Consider the following 21,189-nt stretch of genomic DNA (forward strand, 5'->3'; position numbering starts at 1 on the left):
CAATTTGTGGTTTCTGAAGCCATAGAAACCTTAAAGAGAGTTCTCAAACAGAATAACTATATCTATGATGTTTGCCTATGTGACAATCTTTGCGATTATCTAAATATAATGTTTATTATATTTAAGATTATTCTATAAGTTTCATGCCAAGGAATTAACTAATTCGATTTTCAATTAATGTATTTTCTATCATACCCTTTGACACGTTTGCCGTGACTGTTAGGGTATACAATTTAATTAAGTGTTTGCTCTAAGAGTCAAAGAAGCCGCTACAACGGTAGCACAACACATACATACAGACATTCACACATACACGCAAAGAGATAAATGTATATAAATGCATGTTTAATAAATTCAATATAACGATCCAAAATTAGGCACCACAAGACACCAATGAGCCAATAGCAAACCACAAAACATAGTTTATTACATTTATAGCTCATCTCCATGTTGTTGTTGTTGTTGTTGTTGTTGCTTGTCAGCTGTGACAGCTCCGACTCAAGCTGTCATCTGCCACAACTATCAAAATATTTATATATAAATAAATAAATTGCCATCAGACATCGTAAATAAGTCATCAACAGCAAATTTCAGGCGCTGTGTAAGTACAGTAGAGACTGGCATTGCATGAATTAAAGTGAAAGTAGTGAAAAACTATCCCGGAACGAATCGAGTCGTGAGTTAAAAGTATTGTACAATATGTAAAAATACATGAAATACATGTCAATAATTATTTTTGGCATTATTCTTAATGCAGCTGTTCATTCGTTCGTCAATGAGTCTCCACTGTACTTGTCCACCATTTTGATGCTGAGCAATTAATAATGTAGAGATTTAATTGACTGAACGCCATTAAATAAAAATGAAGATGAGATTTATGCTGCTGCAATTTGCGAAAATTATGTTAATTGTGGACGAGAAGCAGGTTTGTATATATGGCTATATACTATATACATATGCATGTATATCATTGATTTGAATTAATGGACACGTCAGGCAATTAATAAATGCAAAAACCATGGCAGCGACGAGACGAGGCCAATGGATGGCAAAAGTGAACTCATTGCTGCGACTGCTCACTCAAATGTAGCCTGTTCTAGAGATTTATAGAACCTCTCTCTCTCTCTCTGTCTCTCGTTTCTCTCTCTGTGCTCATAAATAACTGAGGCATTTGGTCGCGCTGTCAATCAGCCCCGAGGGAAGTTAATAGAAACATTTTATACGCCCAGCTGCAGCAATTGAATTCATTGTCCGCTCTTCAAAGTCCTGATTGCACTCGAAGTGCTAAAGGCTCTAATGAGTTTTCGATTAGGTGTGTCCTCCATATCAAATCGATGAGCATATTGTCTGCTCAGCTCGCCCAACTCCGGCCTGCCCTGCCCAGTCCTGGCCCGCTCTGCTTTAGTTTCCACTCGATTGCCAGGATTTAATTTGCTTACATTAAAATGCCATAAATTCAAGTACAGTTGAGTGCATTCGGCCCTCTGGGCCATGGGGCATGGTGCACAGGGGCCGTGATGCACGTGGGGCATGCCCCGAAAAAGTGTTGATGTCATGTCGCATGTGCCATGCCTCCATTTCCGGTGCTGCCTGTACAGGTATTATCATCCATATTGCTGGCACTCGCCATTTTCACACTCATGCGGCTAATGAGCAATAAAGCTAAATGAAAATGCCGCTAAAGAACCAGAAGAAGAAGATGCAGGGGCAGTAGAGGAAAGCAGCTAGCACAAAAACAGCTAAAAGCGAAGCCAACAAATCGATTTGGTCAATTTGTTATTGTTGCAGGCGCTCGATGCCCCCTCTTTCTCTCTCTCTTCTTGGCGAGAACAGCGTGCAAAACTGGAGTCTGCTAAACAGAGGGGCGGTGGGCAGATGGGCGGGGTCGAACGGGGGTCAGGCTGCTAGCCGGCAAAGTTGAAACGTGTCGGCATCCTTTGATCAGTTCATATTATAAAATACTATGGTCACGCCTTAAAGGCATTAAACGAGATGGCGCTCACACACACACAGCCAGGCAACAAGAGAGCGACAATGAGAAAGACTGGGAGAGAGGCAATAGAATTCAGCTTTGGGTTCCTGCGAGTACAGCAGAGAGAGAAAGAGAATGAGAGAGAGGCAGAGGGCCAGACAGGGTCGGCAGGAGAGCAGAAGCGAGGAGCAGCCGCAATAGATTTGAGCTTGCAACTTCTTTGGCTTCCTCATGCACAGCAACAAGCCACAATAACAGCCTCCGTCTCGGCTCACATTTCTCTCCTCTCTTCTCTTCTGCCTCCCCTCAGCCTTTAACCCAGCCAGTTCTGGAATTGTTATTTCCACATATGGGCTCGCGCGCAACAAAAAAAAAAAAAAAAAAAGAAGAGAAAAGAGTAGAACGAAAAAGGAAAAAAGAACATTTCCTCGCTTCCTGCCTCGTCTCGAGGCAGCGTCGCAAATGCAACGTCATCTCAAGCGGCGCGCGGCAATCAAGCAATGTGGTCTCTGTTCGTTTGGGTCGCTGCTCAGAGGGCCACGGCCACGACCACGGCCAGAGCCAGGGCCCAAGTCAGAGTCAGGGCCAGGTTCTGGGCAGCAGCTCTTAATGCTCACTCGGGGCGTTGTGGACCACCAAACGAGCAACTGGGATGCGCATTGAGCGACTGCGAGGTGTTTGAAATGCGCTTTTTAACTGCAATGTAGTTGATTTGATATTCATACGTGCCGCAGCTCCAGCCTCTCCCCCTTCCCCTTCTCAATGTATGCGCTGTGTATGTATGTGTGTGAGGCTCTTTAGTAACAACAATTTGCAAGATGAGAAGCTGAAAGGCAGATGTCGAACAGTCAATACTCTTTCACTCAGAGAAAAACTTCATCAACGGAATGGTTTTGGAAGATGGCAATATAGTTGACTCTAAAGGATTTCTTGAGTTATTGACTATACGTGATTGATATCGATTAACTATTTAATAATATTTGATAAGTTGGATGGACTAACTGATTCATTCCCTGCTACATTGGCTGTTGGAGTGACTGACTAAGTACTTGGCCAAGATTGGTTGACCGATTGCTCAGTTGATGCAAGGGTCTCAGATTTTCTAGTATACTTTTTGATTGATCTGCTGATAAATTAAGAGAGTGTCTGAAAGAATTTATAGCTTGGAATGATTGACCGATTGACGGACTGCCATAAACTCATTGACGCACATGCTGATTGATGATCCACGCACCCCTCATGTAAAACTAAACATATTCATAGCAGACCTCAAGCATGACTATAATTATCATTTGCCATCTTAGTTCTAAGCACATGGAATTGCTAATATGCCCTCTGAAACTTGATGTGTCTTGGCACAATAATGTGCGGCCGTATAATTAGTGTACTTTGCATACAAATGTTGATTGCATTTACGCCTAGGAAAGGTACACAGAGAGAGAGAGAGAGAGAGAGAGAGAGAGAAAAAAACATTAAAGACAAGCAACATTGTTATTTCCTTTGGTCGATCGGACGCGGCTACTGTAATTGCCAGTTGCATTAATTATGTTAAACACAAGTCTCAATATTTAAACAAGCAGCCGCCGAAATAACAACAAAAACAACAACAACTGCCAGAGCAACTGCAACAATAAAGAAATGCAGTGAACCGTTTGTTTGCGCACGGCCAACGCAAAAGTTGGAGTCAAAGAGAAAAGGCCGCTGCCTCAGAGGCTGCCCCTGCCGCTGCCCCCACCCGCCGCCTCCCATCAAAGGGGCCGCAGCATCGATGCTAAAGTAATTATCACACATCGGTCAAAAATGAACGCCGGCCACGCGTAGACCGGAGCCAAGAGCCGAGCGCTCAGCCAACTCAATTAAGACGCCAGCGGACAAATATTTGTGTGCGGCATTCAGTCGAAAAAGTATCTAAACAAGAGTTCTCAAAGAACTGCCGATGCGAGTGGCGAGAGGCGAGTAGAGCGTGTGAGTAGCTAGATCAAGGGTCAATATTGATATAGCTCGCAACAGTAGCAGCACCTGAGAGCCAAAGAAGAACCTCAAACACAAATTCAAATCCAAATCAAGCTGACTATGAATCTGCCTCCGACTGTGAATCTGGCTCTGATTCTGGTTCTGGCCAGTGGCAGCTCGATTTGAGCTGCTTTTCACCGCTGATGAACCACACGCGATAAAGTCGTAAGTATGAATGAATTTTAGATTTCATATAACTTGAACTAGTTTATACCCAGTATCAAAAAGTATGTATCTGCATATACATATATCTCTCTCACCGTCTGCCTTACTCTCTTTGTCGTGAGCGTGATCCTTCACTCACTTTCTCTCTCTCTCTCTCACACTCTCACTCTCTCTCTCTCTCTCTCTCGCTCTCTCTCGCTCTTCCATCCCTTCATTCTAAATCTCAACTAAATTTTATTTCAGCATTCAACCCGAGATTCTAGCCTATCATATCCCACGTCTATCACTCTACCATTCAATGGGTATTACTAAAAGTTTAACATTTCAATTTGAGCATCGCTTTAATTAGCATTCGTTTGTTCATTGTTTTCCACTGTTTTTCGTGCTTTCCATTTGCAGTGAGCGTTTGATTTGTTGTCTTTGTGTATCGGTTTTTAGATTTTCGAGCTCTTTTGACTTTTCGAGCTCTTAACTTTTGGCCGACTATTGTGGAGCGTAGTGGTTTGATTAGCGTAGCCGAGTGATGCTACCAAAACTTGACCTGAAAGCTGCATTTTCTTTGACATGCTTCCACATCTTGGCATCTGGTTCGCTTCGCTTCGCATTGCTCCACTCTCGATGTGGGTGGCCCTAAACGGCTTAAGTCGATTTGCTACTATTCGTCTCTCCCTCTCTCTTTCGCTCTCTCTGACTCGCACGGCTAATAACTGTGAAATTGGCAATGCTTAATACCTTTGCTTTGCGTCTAACTACCTTTGCTAATGACTTTTCTTTAGCTTTCAGCACTTCAGACTTTCTCTGAGACAGTGGCTCTGATCTCTTTGAGGTCTAAAGTTTGTATGTCAAATGCACAAGGCTTGGGCCGCTACTAAACAAAATAAGTGAAATGCCACAAGTCTGTGCCACTCTTACGCATGCCAAGAATTAGCGAGGTCTTTCAGTGTATATATGAAGGAGAGAGTAAGTGAATGAGAGAGAATGGAATTGCACGAAATGTTAGCTGAGTTGATAAAGTCAAGATGTTCATTATTGCTTAGTCCAGCTAGAGATTTATTGTTTTCTGCCATCTAAAATATTTATTTTATATAGCTTTCTTCATTCATATGCATCATCGGAATTCTCAGTTGAAGCGTCAAGATCAATTCAAATCAAAGCAGAACTTGATGCCAAATTGCAGCACAAGCATAAGAAATTATAATTCCAATAAAAATAAACTATTATATATGTATGTACATAGATATATAGACACATATATAATTCGATCTGCTACCAATCGTCAGCATTTTGGCGGCTTCTAATCGAAATCACAGCTCGGAGGCGACAATCAACTTAACTTCGGCTGACAGCCAGGTGTCAATGGCGAGCGTGGGCTGGGGCTGGGGCTGATCTGCGGAACAAGCGGATTTGCGGAGCTCTTGAGTTATGCAAATTGGCAGCTGCCACAAAAAATTGTTGAAAATGAACAGCAACTCGAATTGGTAGCTGTGACTGTGGCTGCCTGTTGAAAGCTTGCTAATTGACAATTACAGGCCAGTTGATGTTGTTGCTAGACTTGCTCACGATATGAAATGGGTGTATAGGGTTTATAAATTATAGTATATATATAGAGTATATAAATGTATACAGACAATGTCATATCGAGATGTCAAAATTTTTGTATTTTTGCCCCGTAGAGAGTTGGTAAACATCATAATTTGTTCCAGTTTGAGCATCAAACAGACCCTGAAGTTAGTTTACCTCAAAGAATTCAACTCATTTAATGATTGTGAGCAAGTATTATGCAGCTGCTTACGCCCGACTTTAGCGTTCTTAGTTGTAGCTGGTGCTTTTGCTGCTGTTGGTTCTGGCCATGAAGTTTGGCCTCAAGCAACTCACACACACAACCATAAATAATTTGAAGGCGTGGGCAGCCTGTGCGATACATATTGAAAATGTAAATCGCTTCGATTAGCTTGGTGGATAAGCTGGCTAGATAAGTTAAATGAGTTAAATTGTGTGCCGCATTTCCGCCGCAGTTGCCACTGCAGCTGCCGACAGTAGCTGCCCTCAGCTGCTCCCCAGCGATAAATCAATGAAAATCGCATTTGAATATTAATGAAGCCTTTGCCAGCACTTTCACCCGGCGAGACACAATTTATCAGCGTGTGAATGAAGCCACACACACACACAAGCACATGGAATGAAGGGTGTAACAGGTGTAAATTGACTTTCCTTTTATTTAGTCTAAAGGATTTTCCAAGGACTTTGGCGGCATAATTAACACCGCAGGCTTTTCCCACGCCGCGGCTCTCTAATAGCCGCGAATGAACCATCCAAATAAGAAATTAGAATTATCAGTAAAAGAACGAAAGGGAAAGAGAGAGAGAGGGAGATAGATAGATAGATATAAAGGTCAATAATGGGGGGCAATACAGAAGCGCTAAACTGGTAAATCAAACGAGCCGCTTTGTTTGACCCCTGCCCTCGCGGCTAAACTCAATCACAAACCAAATGCTCAAATATTTGTGTGATTAGTCCTTATCAACAACAGCCGCAGCAGCAGCAGCCGCCACAGTTGCTGTCCAGGTAAGGCTACCTGGTGGGATTTGAAGACCCACTGCGGCTAAAGTCGAGCGCTGCCGGCAATTCCTTTTCTTTTTCATTTAGCATCCTGCAGCGACAGCAATTGCTTTCCTATTTTCCCATTCTACCATTTTCCGATTTTCCCTTTTTCCGATTCTCCGATTTTCTTGTTTCTTAAGTGCCTTTTGGGCCTATTGTCTTTCAGACGCCTTGACGCCTTTTGTTTGCCGCTCGGTGGGCCTCCTTTGTTTGGGCCTCGCATTCGTTTCAATTAAAAGGATTAGAGCCGTGCCCTATGGCCCAGCCATGTCAGCAATGTGTTTAAGTCGAACAAATTGTGTCAACAATTAGTTAATGTAACATACAACAGACACATATAAGATTTCCAAGCGACACAAATGAGTTTTGAAATGAGTTTCTAGAAAAAATGAACGAAAGGACTTTATGGTACTGTCAAAAACATTGAGAGAATTGAAAAATAATTAATGTATAAGTCTCTTTCTCCTTCTATATTTGTTTTCATATTTCATATACTCAATATATAATTTAAAAAATAATGAGTATATAATATCTGATCATTTCTGAAATTATACTTCTCCTTTTTATGCCGTCAATTTGAGTACAACGTACAAGAAATTTAAAAAAAAAATTGAAATAAAATAATTGAGATACCTAGAATTTCCATTTTTTAATATATTTAAAAACAAATATAACGAAATAAATTTTGATAATTAAAATATAAAAATACTTCCCCATGTTTAACACTCGAACCTCATAAAATTTCCCATCTAACAATCTGAAATTTATTTATTTATATTTTCGACCCAATTGTAGTTTTTGAAGCTCAAATTCATTTGCAGCTTGCTTGAATTAATGAAATGTTCTTAGTTGCAACAAATTAAATGCAAACGCTTCACAATTAAACGCGTTTGCGGCAGTGGAGGGGCGCGGCTGTATGTAGATGGTCGCTTGTGTGTAGTATGCGTCATTAAACGGGGTCGGGTCGGAGTCGCTGCCGACGTTACTGTCGACGTCGCTGCCGAAGTTGTGAAAACTTTAGCAGAGACTGAAAATACTAAATACAGTCTCGTTACAAGCTGAGGAGCGTCGCCTTTTCGTTGGGGTTTTACTTGTTTTTTCTCACTCATTTCGCTTTGCCTCCCTCGCTCACACACACACACACTTACTCACACCAGTGCACAGAGCGTTTGCGTTGGTGCTATCTCGCTTTGGCGCGTGGCGCATGAAGAACGCCATAATTACCGTTACGTATACGCCACCATTGCTATTTTTTGTTAACATTGCTTTTCAGCCCGCCGATTGGCCAGCGCGCAAGAGAGCGCACAAGTATTGCCGGCTCACTCTAACGCAGACAGCCAAAGGCCAAACTGGTTGGCTCTCGCAGAGAGCGTTCGCCTTGTTGTGCAGTTATGATTTGATTGCCGAGTTTAACCACCGACAAACGAGACACGACACGACACGACGGCACACACAGAGAGAGCAAACGATGTTAAAGAGACGGCACACACACGCACACACGCACACGCCGCGCTGAAGTGAGCAGCGCGGAGAGCGCTGCGGCGCGGGCAGCAAAAGAACTGAAGAAATATCGACGTGTCTAGTTAGCAAACCAATCTTCAATCTAGTTTCGAACAGTTGACTGTGAAACGTCGAGTTGAGAGGTCCTCCTATTGGATCAGCGTCGTAACGTTTATCGCTTATCGTTTATGGTTTATAGTTTATCGTTGCGCGTCGCACGTTTACCAACTGATATAGTATATATTCAAGAGAATATATCTATAAATACTAAATATATTTAATAACCAAATTTAGCTCCAGACAAATTCTCTCTGTGTGTGTGTGTGAAAGTGTGTAATAATTTTTGATCAGTATTTAAATGCTCTGTCCGCCCACTATGCGTCCGGCCAGTCCTGCCGAATCCGAGATCTCCGTCGGCGGTGCACCCAGCCCGCTGCCGACCCAACACCATCATCACCATCAGCAGCAGCAGCACCAGCTGCACCATCAACGCGATTTGCTGCAGCAACAGCAATTGCTGATGCAGCAACATGCCGCCGCTGCTGCCGCCGCCGCTGCCGCAGCTGCAGCAGCCGGACTGACGCGCAATGCCGTCGGCACGTTGCCGGAGGATTACTTCCAGCCGCTGAAGCGCTTGCGCATGTCCTCCAGCTCATCGGAGACGCGTGAGCAGACGCCAAGTCCTCCTGCACCGCCCACATCTAATGCCGCTGTCACCACAGCCACGACCACGGCCACGGCCACCACAAAGTCCGCCATTGAGGGCGTCAAGAGCTTCTCCATTGCGGACATTCTCGGTCACTCTGAGAAGCAGGATCAGCAGCAACAGCGCTCGGCCTCCGCATCGCCACCGCCGGCTGCCACTCTGCTGGCCCCACCAGTCGCCCGGCCTGTCTCCGGCCTGCTACAGCCCCGCACCGAGCCCCTGGACATGCATCCAGCTGCCGCTGCTGCCATGCTGCTGCCCGGGGCACAGATCGTGCGTCCATGGGACCATCTGCTTGGGCCCATGCCCGTCCGCCCGTTTATTCCTTCAGCTCTGCTGCACTACGAGCAGCGCCTGGCCCTCGACTATCATCGCCAGCTGCAGGAGCACTTCAATGCCCAGGCGCAGTTGCTGCGCCACATGAGCATGGACATCATTCCCTCGGAGAGTGGCTCGGATCGCTCCAGCTCGGCTGCCAGCGATTGCTGCTCGCCCGAAATAGCTCGCGATTCGGCTGCTGCTGCCGCCGCTGCTGCTGCTGCAGGCGCTGCACTGCGTCGCAGCCACAGTCCACAATCCTCTGCTCAAATGGGCAACAGCAGCTCAGGCAATGCCAATGCCTCCAGTCCCGCCCAGACGGGTGGCAATGCCAGCTCCGCCGCCGCCGCCGCAGCTGAGGCCAAGGCCAAGGCCAATGGCACGCCACTCGACGCGCTCTTCCAGATGACCACCAAGGACTTTGATGAGTCACAAGGTAAATACACCCATATATCTATATCTGTATATTTATCTGTATCTGTACCTATACTATATCTATACATGTAGAACAATTCCAATTTCAATCGTGCTCCCTCACTTAGCGTGGCCATAAATTGCTGCTGCGCTTCATCGTTGATCTTTCAATCGATTAGCATACAAATGTTTCATTGATAAATGTCTCAATTTTTGTTGTTTTCGAAATCGAAATCGATAAATTTGTTCGAAGCCCATATACCCTGCAACGCGAGCAAGTGTTAATGGGTCACTCTGTTTAAGCATAGGAACGAAACATGATACATAGACCGAAATAGAAATTTTGTTGCATGGTTTCCCATAGATTCCCAAAATTATACTAAAGATATTTCACTTTTCGAATACCTCCTCTATCAGTTGGGTATAGGGTATCACCCAGTCGTGCATATGCAGAGAATCTTGTTTAATTAGACGAACAGCCGAACCGTAATTAATTTTGTGGCAATTTCCAATTGAGCGACTGCAACAAATTGTTTGCGTTGATTTTGAATTTAGCCTAATTGAAACGAAACATTATTCAGAAGCCGAAGCCATTCTCATTTCCCACATCGATTCCGATATTTGTTTTTGTTTCAGCTTCTGCTTCTATATCTCTTTTTGTTATGCAAATGGCTTTGGCTAATTCTCAGTTTGGCTATTTTTATGTATTTTCAATTAATTTGCGGCATATGCCAAGAAGCAGAGCTAAAACAAATTGCAGATAACTCAATGTTTGATTGGGCACACAAGTTCATAAGTGGAATTTCTCTATCTGTAGCCTACAGCATATAGATCCAATTCTCGATTTATGGCAGTCGCAGTTCATCTTTGCACTCGTCTGCTGCATTAAGTGGGCGTTTTTTAGTGCTCAGCTCCAAAACTCTGCCCTCGCTCAATTATTGTATATTTCATGCTAATTATTGTCAAGTACGCATTGTTATAGCGTACACTAAGAGAAAATAATCGACAGCAAGCGTGTTTCTTCTTTGATATAAATTTAATTTTTTCTAAGTGTAGCTGCCTCGCTTAAAATATTTCTCTGAGTGTAACTATACACTTCACTTCATCCTTGATCATAAACGTCAATTTGCTTAGGTGTGGCTCATGCTCTCTGCCTCTGCGCTTATTTCTGCTCAATGTTCCCACAACTCACAACTCGACTATTTTTTCGAGTGCCTCTCTCCACCCACAGCTCAACTTACCTCGTTTATATGCACCCACTTTTCTCCAAGTGTAACCTGCCCATGTGTATATACTATATATGTATTTATTTTTGTGCATTCGTGTCGATTCTGCGGCGATTAGTTACGAATATTTCGCTGTTGTTGCCATTGTCATTTGGCTAAATTGCTATTGTAGCTAATAGCTGCAGTCGCAGTTGCAGTCGCTGACAGGCAAACGCGTTTGATCTTGTTGCTGTTGTTGTTTTTAGCACTTCAAATATGTTTCTATTTATCAAATATTGTATAGCTGTAAAATGAAATATTTATGGCATATTATGTGCGCTGGCATCGTTAGTCAGTCAGCAACAAGTAGAAGTCGAGCCGATAAACATGTAATATATGCACATAGATATAAGTACAAATGTATGTGTGTACATATATCTATTATGTGTTTAGCCACTATCGAATGACAATTGTGTGTATGTGTGTGTGTATAAGTGTGAGTATCATTAATGTCATTAACACTCGATGACCGCGGGAAGTGCGCAGATGGCATTTAAGCGATAGCTGAAGATGAAGGATATGAATCGAGGATGCATTTGGAGCGATTGCTTGATTGAATAACAACTACGATGATAAACTTAACTAAAGCAGCATGTCTAACTAAACAAAGCGAGTATATTTCCATTTTCACTACCTCTCCTTTGCTCTCATTTCCTCTGGCTGACATGCCAGACAAACTGTCTGCGTTCAACTGATTCCACGTATTGGAAGCAAATTGAAACGTATTAACAACTGTTGCACTTTCCTTGGAAAGTGTGTGGCCAGTTGGCAGTGGGCATTGGGCAGTTAAACTCGAATTACAACTGAAAACATAAATTTGCTGTGAAGAAAGGTTTTCTTCTGCTCCTCTTCTTCTTCTACTCCTACTTTATTTTTTATGTTTTGTGTAGATGCAACCAAAACAAACCACCCCTTGACTGAAACGAGAAGAAAGGGCATATTTCACTCGTGACTCTCACTCGCCCTAAGTGGATACCTGAGACAGGGACAGGACCCAAGTGGTTAGCCCTAGAGTATTTGTTCCTTCAGTATTTATGTTTTAGATAAGTCACAGAAATTACTTAATGAGTCTCTGATAAAGAGAGAGACAGAGAGGGGGATAGAGAGGGTATGCAGGGTGTGTGCTCAAGTGCCTAATGGGTTTTCGGTTACAAAACGTGCACGAGATAACAAATAGGCCAAATTAATGCCATTTGCATTTGGAAACACGAAGCGTTTAATTAGTTTTTAATGCCGAGGCTAGTTTGTTTGACAAGCAATCGAAATGGAATGGAATGGGGCGTGAAGACCGGTTCACATACAACAACAATAGAGGCATATACCCCACACACACTCTATACTCCATGCATATGCCTTATGCATATTCAAGCATTTCCAAATTGGGGGCAGTCACAGTAGCAACGGAAAGATTCGTAACTATAAATTAGCATACAGCCCCTCTCTACCTCACTCTCTCTCCCTCTGTCTCTGTGCGGCCCCTTCTCTCTGCTTTGTCTGTGATCAGGAAGCATTATTCAAGCTTCACTTTTGCAATTTGCCCACCTGACACATCTGATTTGTAGGTGTCAATAATTATGCGGCATAAATCAAGCAACAAACGAGACAAATGATTGCCAAAGTCCGCACAGAGACAAAGTCAATGACGCCCACATCTTGCTCAATTAATCAAGCGCAACAAGTCAACGGAGTACGACTGACTGACAGAATACACTGTAAGCAGGCGAGCAAGTAAATCAGACAGACATAAAGAAGACTGTGACACCCTTCCCTTCTCACATAACTGAAGCAGTGTATACTTTAAGCCTGATACCATAATCAATTCCACAAACCGATATGCCCAATGTTTACTTACTTTCACAGTGTATTTGCAGCACATAGGCAAAACGCTTGCAATTAAATCATTTAAATGCATAAATCAAAGCACTTTAATTAACAATCGCCCAGACACTCGTCGCGGCCAATTAAAAATTATTCCTAATGCGACTTAGAAGTGCGCTTGTTAACACTCGTGTAGTCGACTGCACTCGACTCGCCTCTAAGCTTGAAGCGATCCCAACCGGTTTCAACTGCAGCGTCAACTAATCTCCTCTCTCTCTATCTCTCTTCTGCCTTGCAGATAAATCGCACTTGGACATATTCTCGAACCGGCCGCAGCCAAAGAAGAAGCGCAAGTCGCGCACCGCCTTCACCAACCATCAGATCTTCGAGCTGGAGAAGCGCTTCCTCTACCAGAAGTATCTCTCGCCCGCCGATCGCGACGAGATCGCCGCTTCGCTGGGTCTGTCCAATGCCCAGGTGATCACCTGGTTCCAGAACCGCCGCGCCAAGCAGAAGCGCGACATCGAGGAGCTGAAGAAGGACTTCGACAGCGTCAAGGTCTTCTCCGCCCACAAATCCTTCCTCGAGAACGTCAACGATCTGAGCATCCTGAAGAAGAAGCCCATGCACGAGGCGGACATGGTGGGTCTGGCCGCAGCAGCCGCTGCCGCTGGCATGGTGGTGCCAGTGCCCGTCTCGGCTGCCCAGGCCATGGCCACGCCTCCCAAATGAGCGGGCGCCAGCAGCGGCGGCGACAACGTCGCACTTGCAACCCGATGAACGGTACAAAAAGCGAGCACAGTATTGAGGAGGACATTATATTAATTTTTGGATGCGAGCAGCAAGGCCGATCCGGCCGCAGCTCCACACTCGAAGCGAATGCTTGATTGATTGACGATCAAGACATTCGTGAGGAGAAGATTTTATTGATTTTGGATACCAGGTGTAAGGGGAGGCAGCCCTATTCCACTGCAGCCTTACACTTGAAACAAATGATTGATTGACGGATTGATTGAACAGCTTAGACTAATTATGGATGCAGGCCAAGTCAAGGAGAAGCAGCTCCATACTTGAAGCGATTGACTGATTGACTCATTCACATTGCCTATACCATTCATGCGAAAAACGAAAAGATTACTTCAACCACAGCTAGACACTTACATCGCATGATTGATACTCGACTCTCCAGAGATTTGAATTAACAGAAATGAGACAATCAAATGATGCACGGCAAAGGCTCGATTCAAAGCCATGCAGACTCTCAATGAGGCTTGCCACACACACACGCGCACAATAAGTGGCTTGCCTCTTGGCTTGAGCTAACCGGACCAAGGCCTCTTTCGGCCCAGGCTGCAGCAGGCATCGACAAACCCACACCAGCGACGACACATGAAGAGCCAACCCAAAGGCTAGAAGCACTTCAGACAATAAACAACAAGAATCACCCAACGGCCCTTTTCAGGGCCACCAAAGCACTACTCAAAGAGTTTCAAATGCATTCAATCATACTGTGTGCCTTGACTCATGATTGATTCATGATGACGAATAAAAATGTGTGCGAATTCTTGTTATTGATTATTATCTAATTACTTTGTAACGCACAGTCGATAATAATCGACCATGCTTGATCGATAGAAACTCAATCGAATATCTAGATCTCCCATATAATAATAACACAATAATATTTCATTTATATTCATATTTTTTATTGGTTGCCATTTTAAATTGCTGCAGATCAATGAACGCGTTCCAGCTTCTAAAATGCTCAATTAGTTGCGTTAGCTTCTAGATCGGATGATTGCGATTTTACTAATTTGGCTGAGCTTCGTTTTTTATACACTTTTTAACCCATTTTATGGTATGCAAATTGAGAAACCGTTGCCAATAAATTTTAACATATTTAAGCAAACAACGCAGAAGTCGCGGGTCATTAAGGAAACGAGTTGAAAGAGCTTCCACTGCCCCCCTCCCCTCCCCCACCATTCCCTCCATCTGGCATTCTCCCCTTCTCCCCCTCTTTACCTACTCTTCAGTTGATCTTGAATCGGTTTGCATTTGAATTTGGATTGTGGCAGACAAAGTTTCTTGATAATTGTGCTGCGTATTTCGCCGAGCTCTTAAAATAAAAGAAATCTTTTTTAATTTTTATTAATGATTATTTACAACCGTTATTCAAAATTTAAACTAATTAATTATTAATTTAATCACTTGGCAAAAACAAAGAGTGAACAAAATCAAAAACGAGTTGGATACACATAAAAATAACACGACAGGGTCTTCGATCGCGCAATGCCTGACTAGCAAGATACCCTGTCGAGTTTAGTTAGCTCTCCGAATCTCCGAGTTAAACATTATACCTCTATCTCATGCTATCGAGCTATGCCTAAACATACACAAAGTCTCACAATCGATATTTATCGATATCAAGTTGATGGACTAAGAACAAGTTAGTTCAATTTAATTGTATACCTACTTTTCTTTTCTACACTCTGGACTCAAGAGACTCAACATAGTGTCATTATTACAGGGTATTAAATATCAAAATGAAGCGCTCCAAGTGTTTAAAGAAGAGCGCGTTTTGCAGCTCGCAAAGTAACGAACGACAGCGATTTGCATATAAAATTTACTTAAATTATTTCAATATTTATTAATTTTCAAGCAATCAGCATACCTCGTAAATTATGTGCATCCAAAGCGGGTATTACAGCAAGAGCTAGAAAAACATACAATTGTATTAGATTTAATTTTGAGCTGAGACAAAAAAAATGAATGTGGGTGGGAGACCAAAATATCCTGCAATTATGGAAAATGGGTATATTGGAATTTGAAAATATGAATTGTTTGCAGGTAAACGGAAATGGAGCAACTTCGCATTGCATTTAGAGGTTGGTTATCTTACAGGGTATCTAATCGTCTAATAGCCTGCTTAGATATTGCTTTATGGTTTTTGAATATTTCAAAGTGAAGCGGACGGACGTAGCCGGCGTTGGCTACCGTTTTGCGGGCCAGTTCAAAGGGTTTTCAAAACGCCGCCGCCGGCGCACACATTTTTCACTCTCAAGCTGAGCGTCTGCTGCTTCTTCTTCATCAGCCCCAGAGTCTGTGACCTGTGAGGCACCTGGCAGCACTTTTAAAAAACTGAAGCGCGCCATCAATCGTCGCCAACAACAACAACAACAGCAGCCGCAGCAGCCGCAGCCGCAGCAGCAGCAGTCGATCGTTTGTTAATAATTTGAATAATCAAGCTATCAATTCCGCTGCTAATGATGCCGACCGATTGCCGAGGAGAGCTGAGATGAGCTGAGCAGCCAGGCAGCTCCAGTTGGAGCTTCAGTTTAATTTGGCGCTTATCGCGCCGCCAACGAACCGATTCGATTGTCTTCTAACAGTTCGTAAACTAGGCGGAAAACCCCATTACATATGCATGAGCAGCCAGCTGGACGCGAGATCTTTCTCGGCCATATCTGTAGTTTGGAAAGCAATTTATTTTCATTTTCAAATGTGTGACAATGCGACGCATGCGTTCGAGATAAAGAAACTTTTTAGAGCTACCTACGTTCGCCTTCTCTAGCAACCTACCACACTTCCACCCTCTCCTCTCTAGGCTCCCGTCAGATGAAGCTGGGCGTGATTAATGCGTTTTGAAAGTGCTCTGGGCGAAAGTTGCGGCTGGAAAATGTTTAATTGAAATCATTGGCTACAGACGGACAGAGAGAGGGAGAGAGGCAGAGAGAGATAGACAGAGAGGGAGCAAGTCGGAAGTTGTGCTTGTGCGAAAGAGCTAGCTGATATAGTTTATGGCTATGGAGCACAAATGACTTGCCCATTACCGTTGGCATTTAGTTTTAGTAGCTGAGAAATTTGCTCAGCCAAATTGCGGCGAACTCTAATTATGGGAAGCAAGAGTGAAAAAAAAAATACAACAAACTCCCAGCACTTCCGTGAAAACAAATAGAAAAGCATTTAGAGCTCGCTATTATCATGCGTAACTGTCGAAACCCATTAATCGCATCAACTAAAAATGACTAATGAACGCAGCTCATGAGCGGTCCCAGCAACTCTCTCTCTCCCTTTCTCTCTCACTCTATTTCACTATCTCTCTCTCTCTCTCTCGCTTCTACTCTCTTTCGCTCTCCTTCGCTCCGTCTTTTGCTAAGTGAAAAAGCTAGGAGCTAGCTAGGCTGCACAAAATGGTTCGAGTCCAAACGGAAATAGCTCAAATGGCTTTTCTTATTTCCATATCATTTGTACTTCCTACAATTCTGTTCGTGGCATACATAGCCTGTACAAAGTAGGTAAAGTGTAATAGACTCTGAGTGACTAGAACAGAGAGAGCTAAAGTATCTTAATTCGTATTCTTGGTTTGGAATACAAATTCTCTGTGTGTCCGCCCACGTCTTCTTCTAACTGTTGACTGCAGAGTATCTATAGATCCATTTCCTATATTTGCATTTTCCATATATTACAGGGTATCTGATCATCATCAGCAGACTTCAATTCGCTTCATTTCATTTCGCTGCTAGTTAAACTGTTTTGCGTACTTCCTGCTCCGTCACATTGTCAGCAATTATGCGCACAGCTCACACGATCAAGTGCCCTGTGCAGACGACCTACATCATGTTGCCACAGCGCGGCACTTGCAACGCCAGGTTGCAAGCTAACTGGCGCCCCCCCAAAGGAAAGAAGAGAAAAGCTTGCAAAGGCCCGACCCCGAGGCGCGACTTTTGCTCGCTGCTGATTATGATAAATGTAAACAATTCAGCTTGGCATACAAATGCAATCAAAGGACTGCAATTACTTCCAGCCAAAACCAGTTAAGAGAGGGAAAGAGTGAGAGAGAGTAAAAGAGAGAGAGAGTGACGGAAAGAGAGGCTGTACAAACTGCCCTCCCAATGCGATCATCAACGCATCCGCAGCGCCGTCTTTGAGAACAAGTGTGTATCCGAGTCTGTATGTATAGGTGTCTGTGTGCATGTGTGTGTCTGTGTGCAATAGAGATATAAAAGCTAAATTGGTAACTCATACTTAATTTGCTGGCGGCACCTTTGAACACGCTGCCAATTAGCCTACACGGCCGACACCTCGAGTCCGCTCAGACTTCCCCACAAAGGATATCCAAAATTCCAGTCAAGATGGGAAAGGGTGGAAGGGGGCAAATGGAAATGATACAGCAGAAAATGGCAAGGAAAGGCAAAGCAAGGCGAGCCGAAGCGAAGCGAGGCGCACTCAAAGCAATTTGTTTCATTCATTCATTCATTCATCCATCCATTTGATCATGATGCTGCGCATTTCTATGCTCCAATCCAATTCAATTCATTCCACAGAAGAAAAAATCTCCGAAATTTATCTGTTTTCATGAATGAATGTTCATGATTCGCTTCGAATCGATCGCATTGTTAATGAAGTTGTAAATTATGAAAAGCCAAATTTAAATCGAGTAAAACTCTTTGAAAAGAATCGCAGAGAAGCTATTTCTGGCACAAGAGGTAAACAAATTGATGTAATTAAATAGCGTAAATAATAAGTGTGGCATCAAGTTACAGAGCTAGACAGAGGTTCAAAGTTGTGAACTTGTGAAACTTAGCTTATTGATGGATTTGTCGAAATTCATAAATATACAATCAGAGGTATGCGCTATCAAGACAATGAGCCAAATGTATATTGCTCTGTTCGTCCTTCCGACCTTCCATCCTTCTGTCCACGTGAACGTATCTCGTAAGCTACAAAAAGTAAAGACTGGTTTATAATTTTTGTTGTTAACTAGTTAATCATCGATCACATTACATCTACATACATAAAAATTTACTCTTAAGGAAAATACAATGAATATATCGTATGTTTAGAGTTTCGGATAGCATATATCATCTCATTATGAAAACATCCTTAAAATAGTTCATCCAAAACAATATTTATTCTATAATTCTTTTCTCACAGCAAAGTCGATGCAAACTTTACTTGTTATATATACTTATGTGCGGGAAAACTAAGGCAGAAATGAAGATAAATACAAGGTCTAGGGTGCTTCCTAGTCGTGCACTCCCGACTACTTGCTTAACACAAATATTGTATACTCCAGTATAAATAAAATGCAAATAAAAAATTAATCTTGGTGATAAAAGTGGAAGAAGATGATTTGGTGATAAGCATCATTTGAAAGCGTGGGATAATAGATCTTTGTCTGCCTCTTCTTCTGGCTTTACCTTGTTCTATATAGAGGAAATAGTGAAGCGTCGCTTAGTCAAACGTTTTTAGCTACTACAACAGCAGCCGCATTGCTTATCTTTTAAGATGCGCTGCTCCACTTAGAACAAAGATAAAGCTTTGGCCAACCGAAGATCAGAGACAGGCAGAAAAATGCCGACGAGATCCATAAGCATATCCAGTTCCAACTGCCAGCTAACGATCAATTAGTCGACTCTCGAGCAGAACACACACGAAGAAAGCCTCAAGCTACCAAATATACAGCACAGATATGGACATATGCATACATATGTATGTATATATGTACCCGTGTATATGCATATGTATGTATCTTTGTTTCTTTGATATTTGATGAACGCGCCCGTGTCGGGATCCATTCGAAAAGTCGTTATGGCCACTTAATTCGTTTGATGCCAATGAATTGACGTTGACGCCATACCGCTATATCATCGATAAGAGGAGTATGTGTTATAGAGAGAGGGGGGAGAGTGGGGCAGCGCTGAGGTAGCCAGACAAAGATATTGTGGAAATCAAAAGTTTCACAGCTCCAACTACAAAAGTGTTAATGTCTGTCACTTAAGTAAGCGACACGATACACACTCACACACACACGCACACTGACACACACACTCACACACACTCACACACACACACAGCACACACGCCGCTGACATTAAGCTTCATCAGAGTTTTCAACTTTTAACTCCAATTTGCATACAAATTAGACGACGAGCACTCAAGCCAGAGTTTTGTTTCTCTTCTTCTTCCCCCTCTTTATGGGGTATTTGGGTTTTAGTTTCTCGACCACAACAAAGAGCCGAATCGAAGACAAAAATCCCCATCTTAAATGCAGCCAAGGGCCAAACAGCTACCGATTTTATTATTGATAATGTTTTGATTTATCTCCGCACAGATTTCGGACAGACAAATTGCGTTTCGCAGCGAGGATGAGATGTGACTTCTTTTGCTCCCCAGGCTGTGCATCTGTATGTTCAGCTTCCTCTTCTTCCTCATCTCGTTGTTAATGTGAATGCGGTTGCAACAACTTTGTTCTTGTCACCTTCATTTAAGCACTTGCGGCTTTCAGTTCCATTTGAGAGCGTCAATCTAAGCATACACTGAGCGTCAATTGTGGGTCGTTTTGCTGTTTTTTATTGTGTAATTTAAATGTTTTGCCTAAACATTAATTAAATCAAATTCAGCTGATATTAACCACTTTTTTCTCTCCGTGCAATGGATATATTTCAATTAAGCTTCCTTCCCTTTTAACTCAGTTTTTGCAAATTCTATTAGCTTTTTCTTCGAGTGTGGCTCACATTGGTAACTGCTATAGATATTATATGCAAAGTACTTTTGGTTTGTGCATAATTATTTGCCAAAATGTTGACAGCTGCAGGTGTGTGTGTGTGTGTGTCTGTCTCCTTGTGTCTGTGTGCATTGCCTCTGTCTGCATGCTGTCAACCAGTGTGACCAAAACCGGGTATACCCGGGCACTCATAAGCGCATTCGTCACAGTTTTTGGGCACAGCTGAAGCTACGGCTGAGACTGAGGCACTCTGACTCTCTGTGGTTGTGGCTGAGGCTGAGGATCGCTGCGAGCTGCTCATTAATTGGCATGCATTTTGTGCCGTTTGACAACGGACGTGGCACAACTTCATCATCGGGAGCCGCAGCAAACAAAATAGGCGACATTAATGCATTGCTCGCCGAAGGGGCGTGACAAATTCAACAACAACGACAACAGCAACAACAATGGGCAATGACTTTATTACCAATGTGACACTCGTGGCTGGCTTCTAACAGCTCATGTCGCATCCCTTCCCGTTGCCATTGTATATAATACAACACTCCCAGGAGCTCGTTCTCTGCATCCCAAGGGGATTGAGGACTCTGCCAGCTGTATCTGGCTGCCCGTCCCTCCGTCCGTCTGTCTGTCTGTCCGTGTGACAATAAACACTTTAGCTATTTATGAGGTTTTAATGAACACACTCGGGCTCGGGCCGCCATCTTGTGCTGACTAATGAAAAGGATACCGATACATGCATTTGGCTTATGAATTTGCACAAATTTTTTGTAGGCGTGGCGAATGTGACTCGAGTGGTCGGGCTAGGGGCGCGCGCTAATTATGATTGACAGGGCGTGTCGCCTCTATTGAGGCGCCCAATTAAGTCGCATTTTGTAATTGATTTTGAATATGTTTGGATGGCAATGGCAAA

The 21,189-nt window shown here is 43.2% G+C and overlaps 1 protein-coding gene across 1 annotated transcript; it reads left to right on the forward strand.

Moving 5' to 3' along the window:
* The first annotated feature begins 8,556 nt into the window (after positions 1 to 8,556).
* Positions 8,557 to 13,575, forward strand: LOC6575472 (barH-like 2 homeobox protein). The gene is made up of 3 exons (XM_002001445.4): positions 8,557 to 9,539; positions 9,642 to 9,711; positions 13,071 to 13,575. The coding sequence occupies exons 1-3, from the start codon at positions 8,610 to 8,612 to the stop codon at positions 13,502 to 13,504; spliced, it is 1,434 nt and encodes a 477-aa protein (XP_002001481.2). The 5' UTR covers positions 8,557 to 8,609; the 3' UTR covers positions 13,505 to 13,575.
* The last annotated feature ends 7,614 nt before the right edge of the window (positions 13,576 to 21,189 follow it).

The sequence above is a fragment of the Drosophila mojavensis genome, unplaced genomic scaffold, assembly GCF_018153725.1.
Source record: "Drosophila mojavensis isolate 15081-1352.22 unplaced genomic scaffold, ASM1815372v1 contig_231, whole genome shotgun sequence".
NCBI classification, from domain to species: domain Eukaryota; kingdom Metazoa; phylum Arthropoda; class Insecta; order Diptera; family Drosophilidae; genus Drosophila; species Drosophila mojavensis.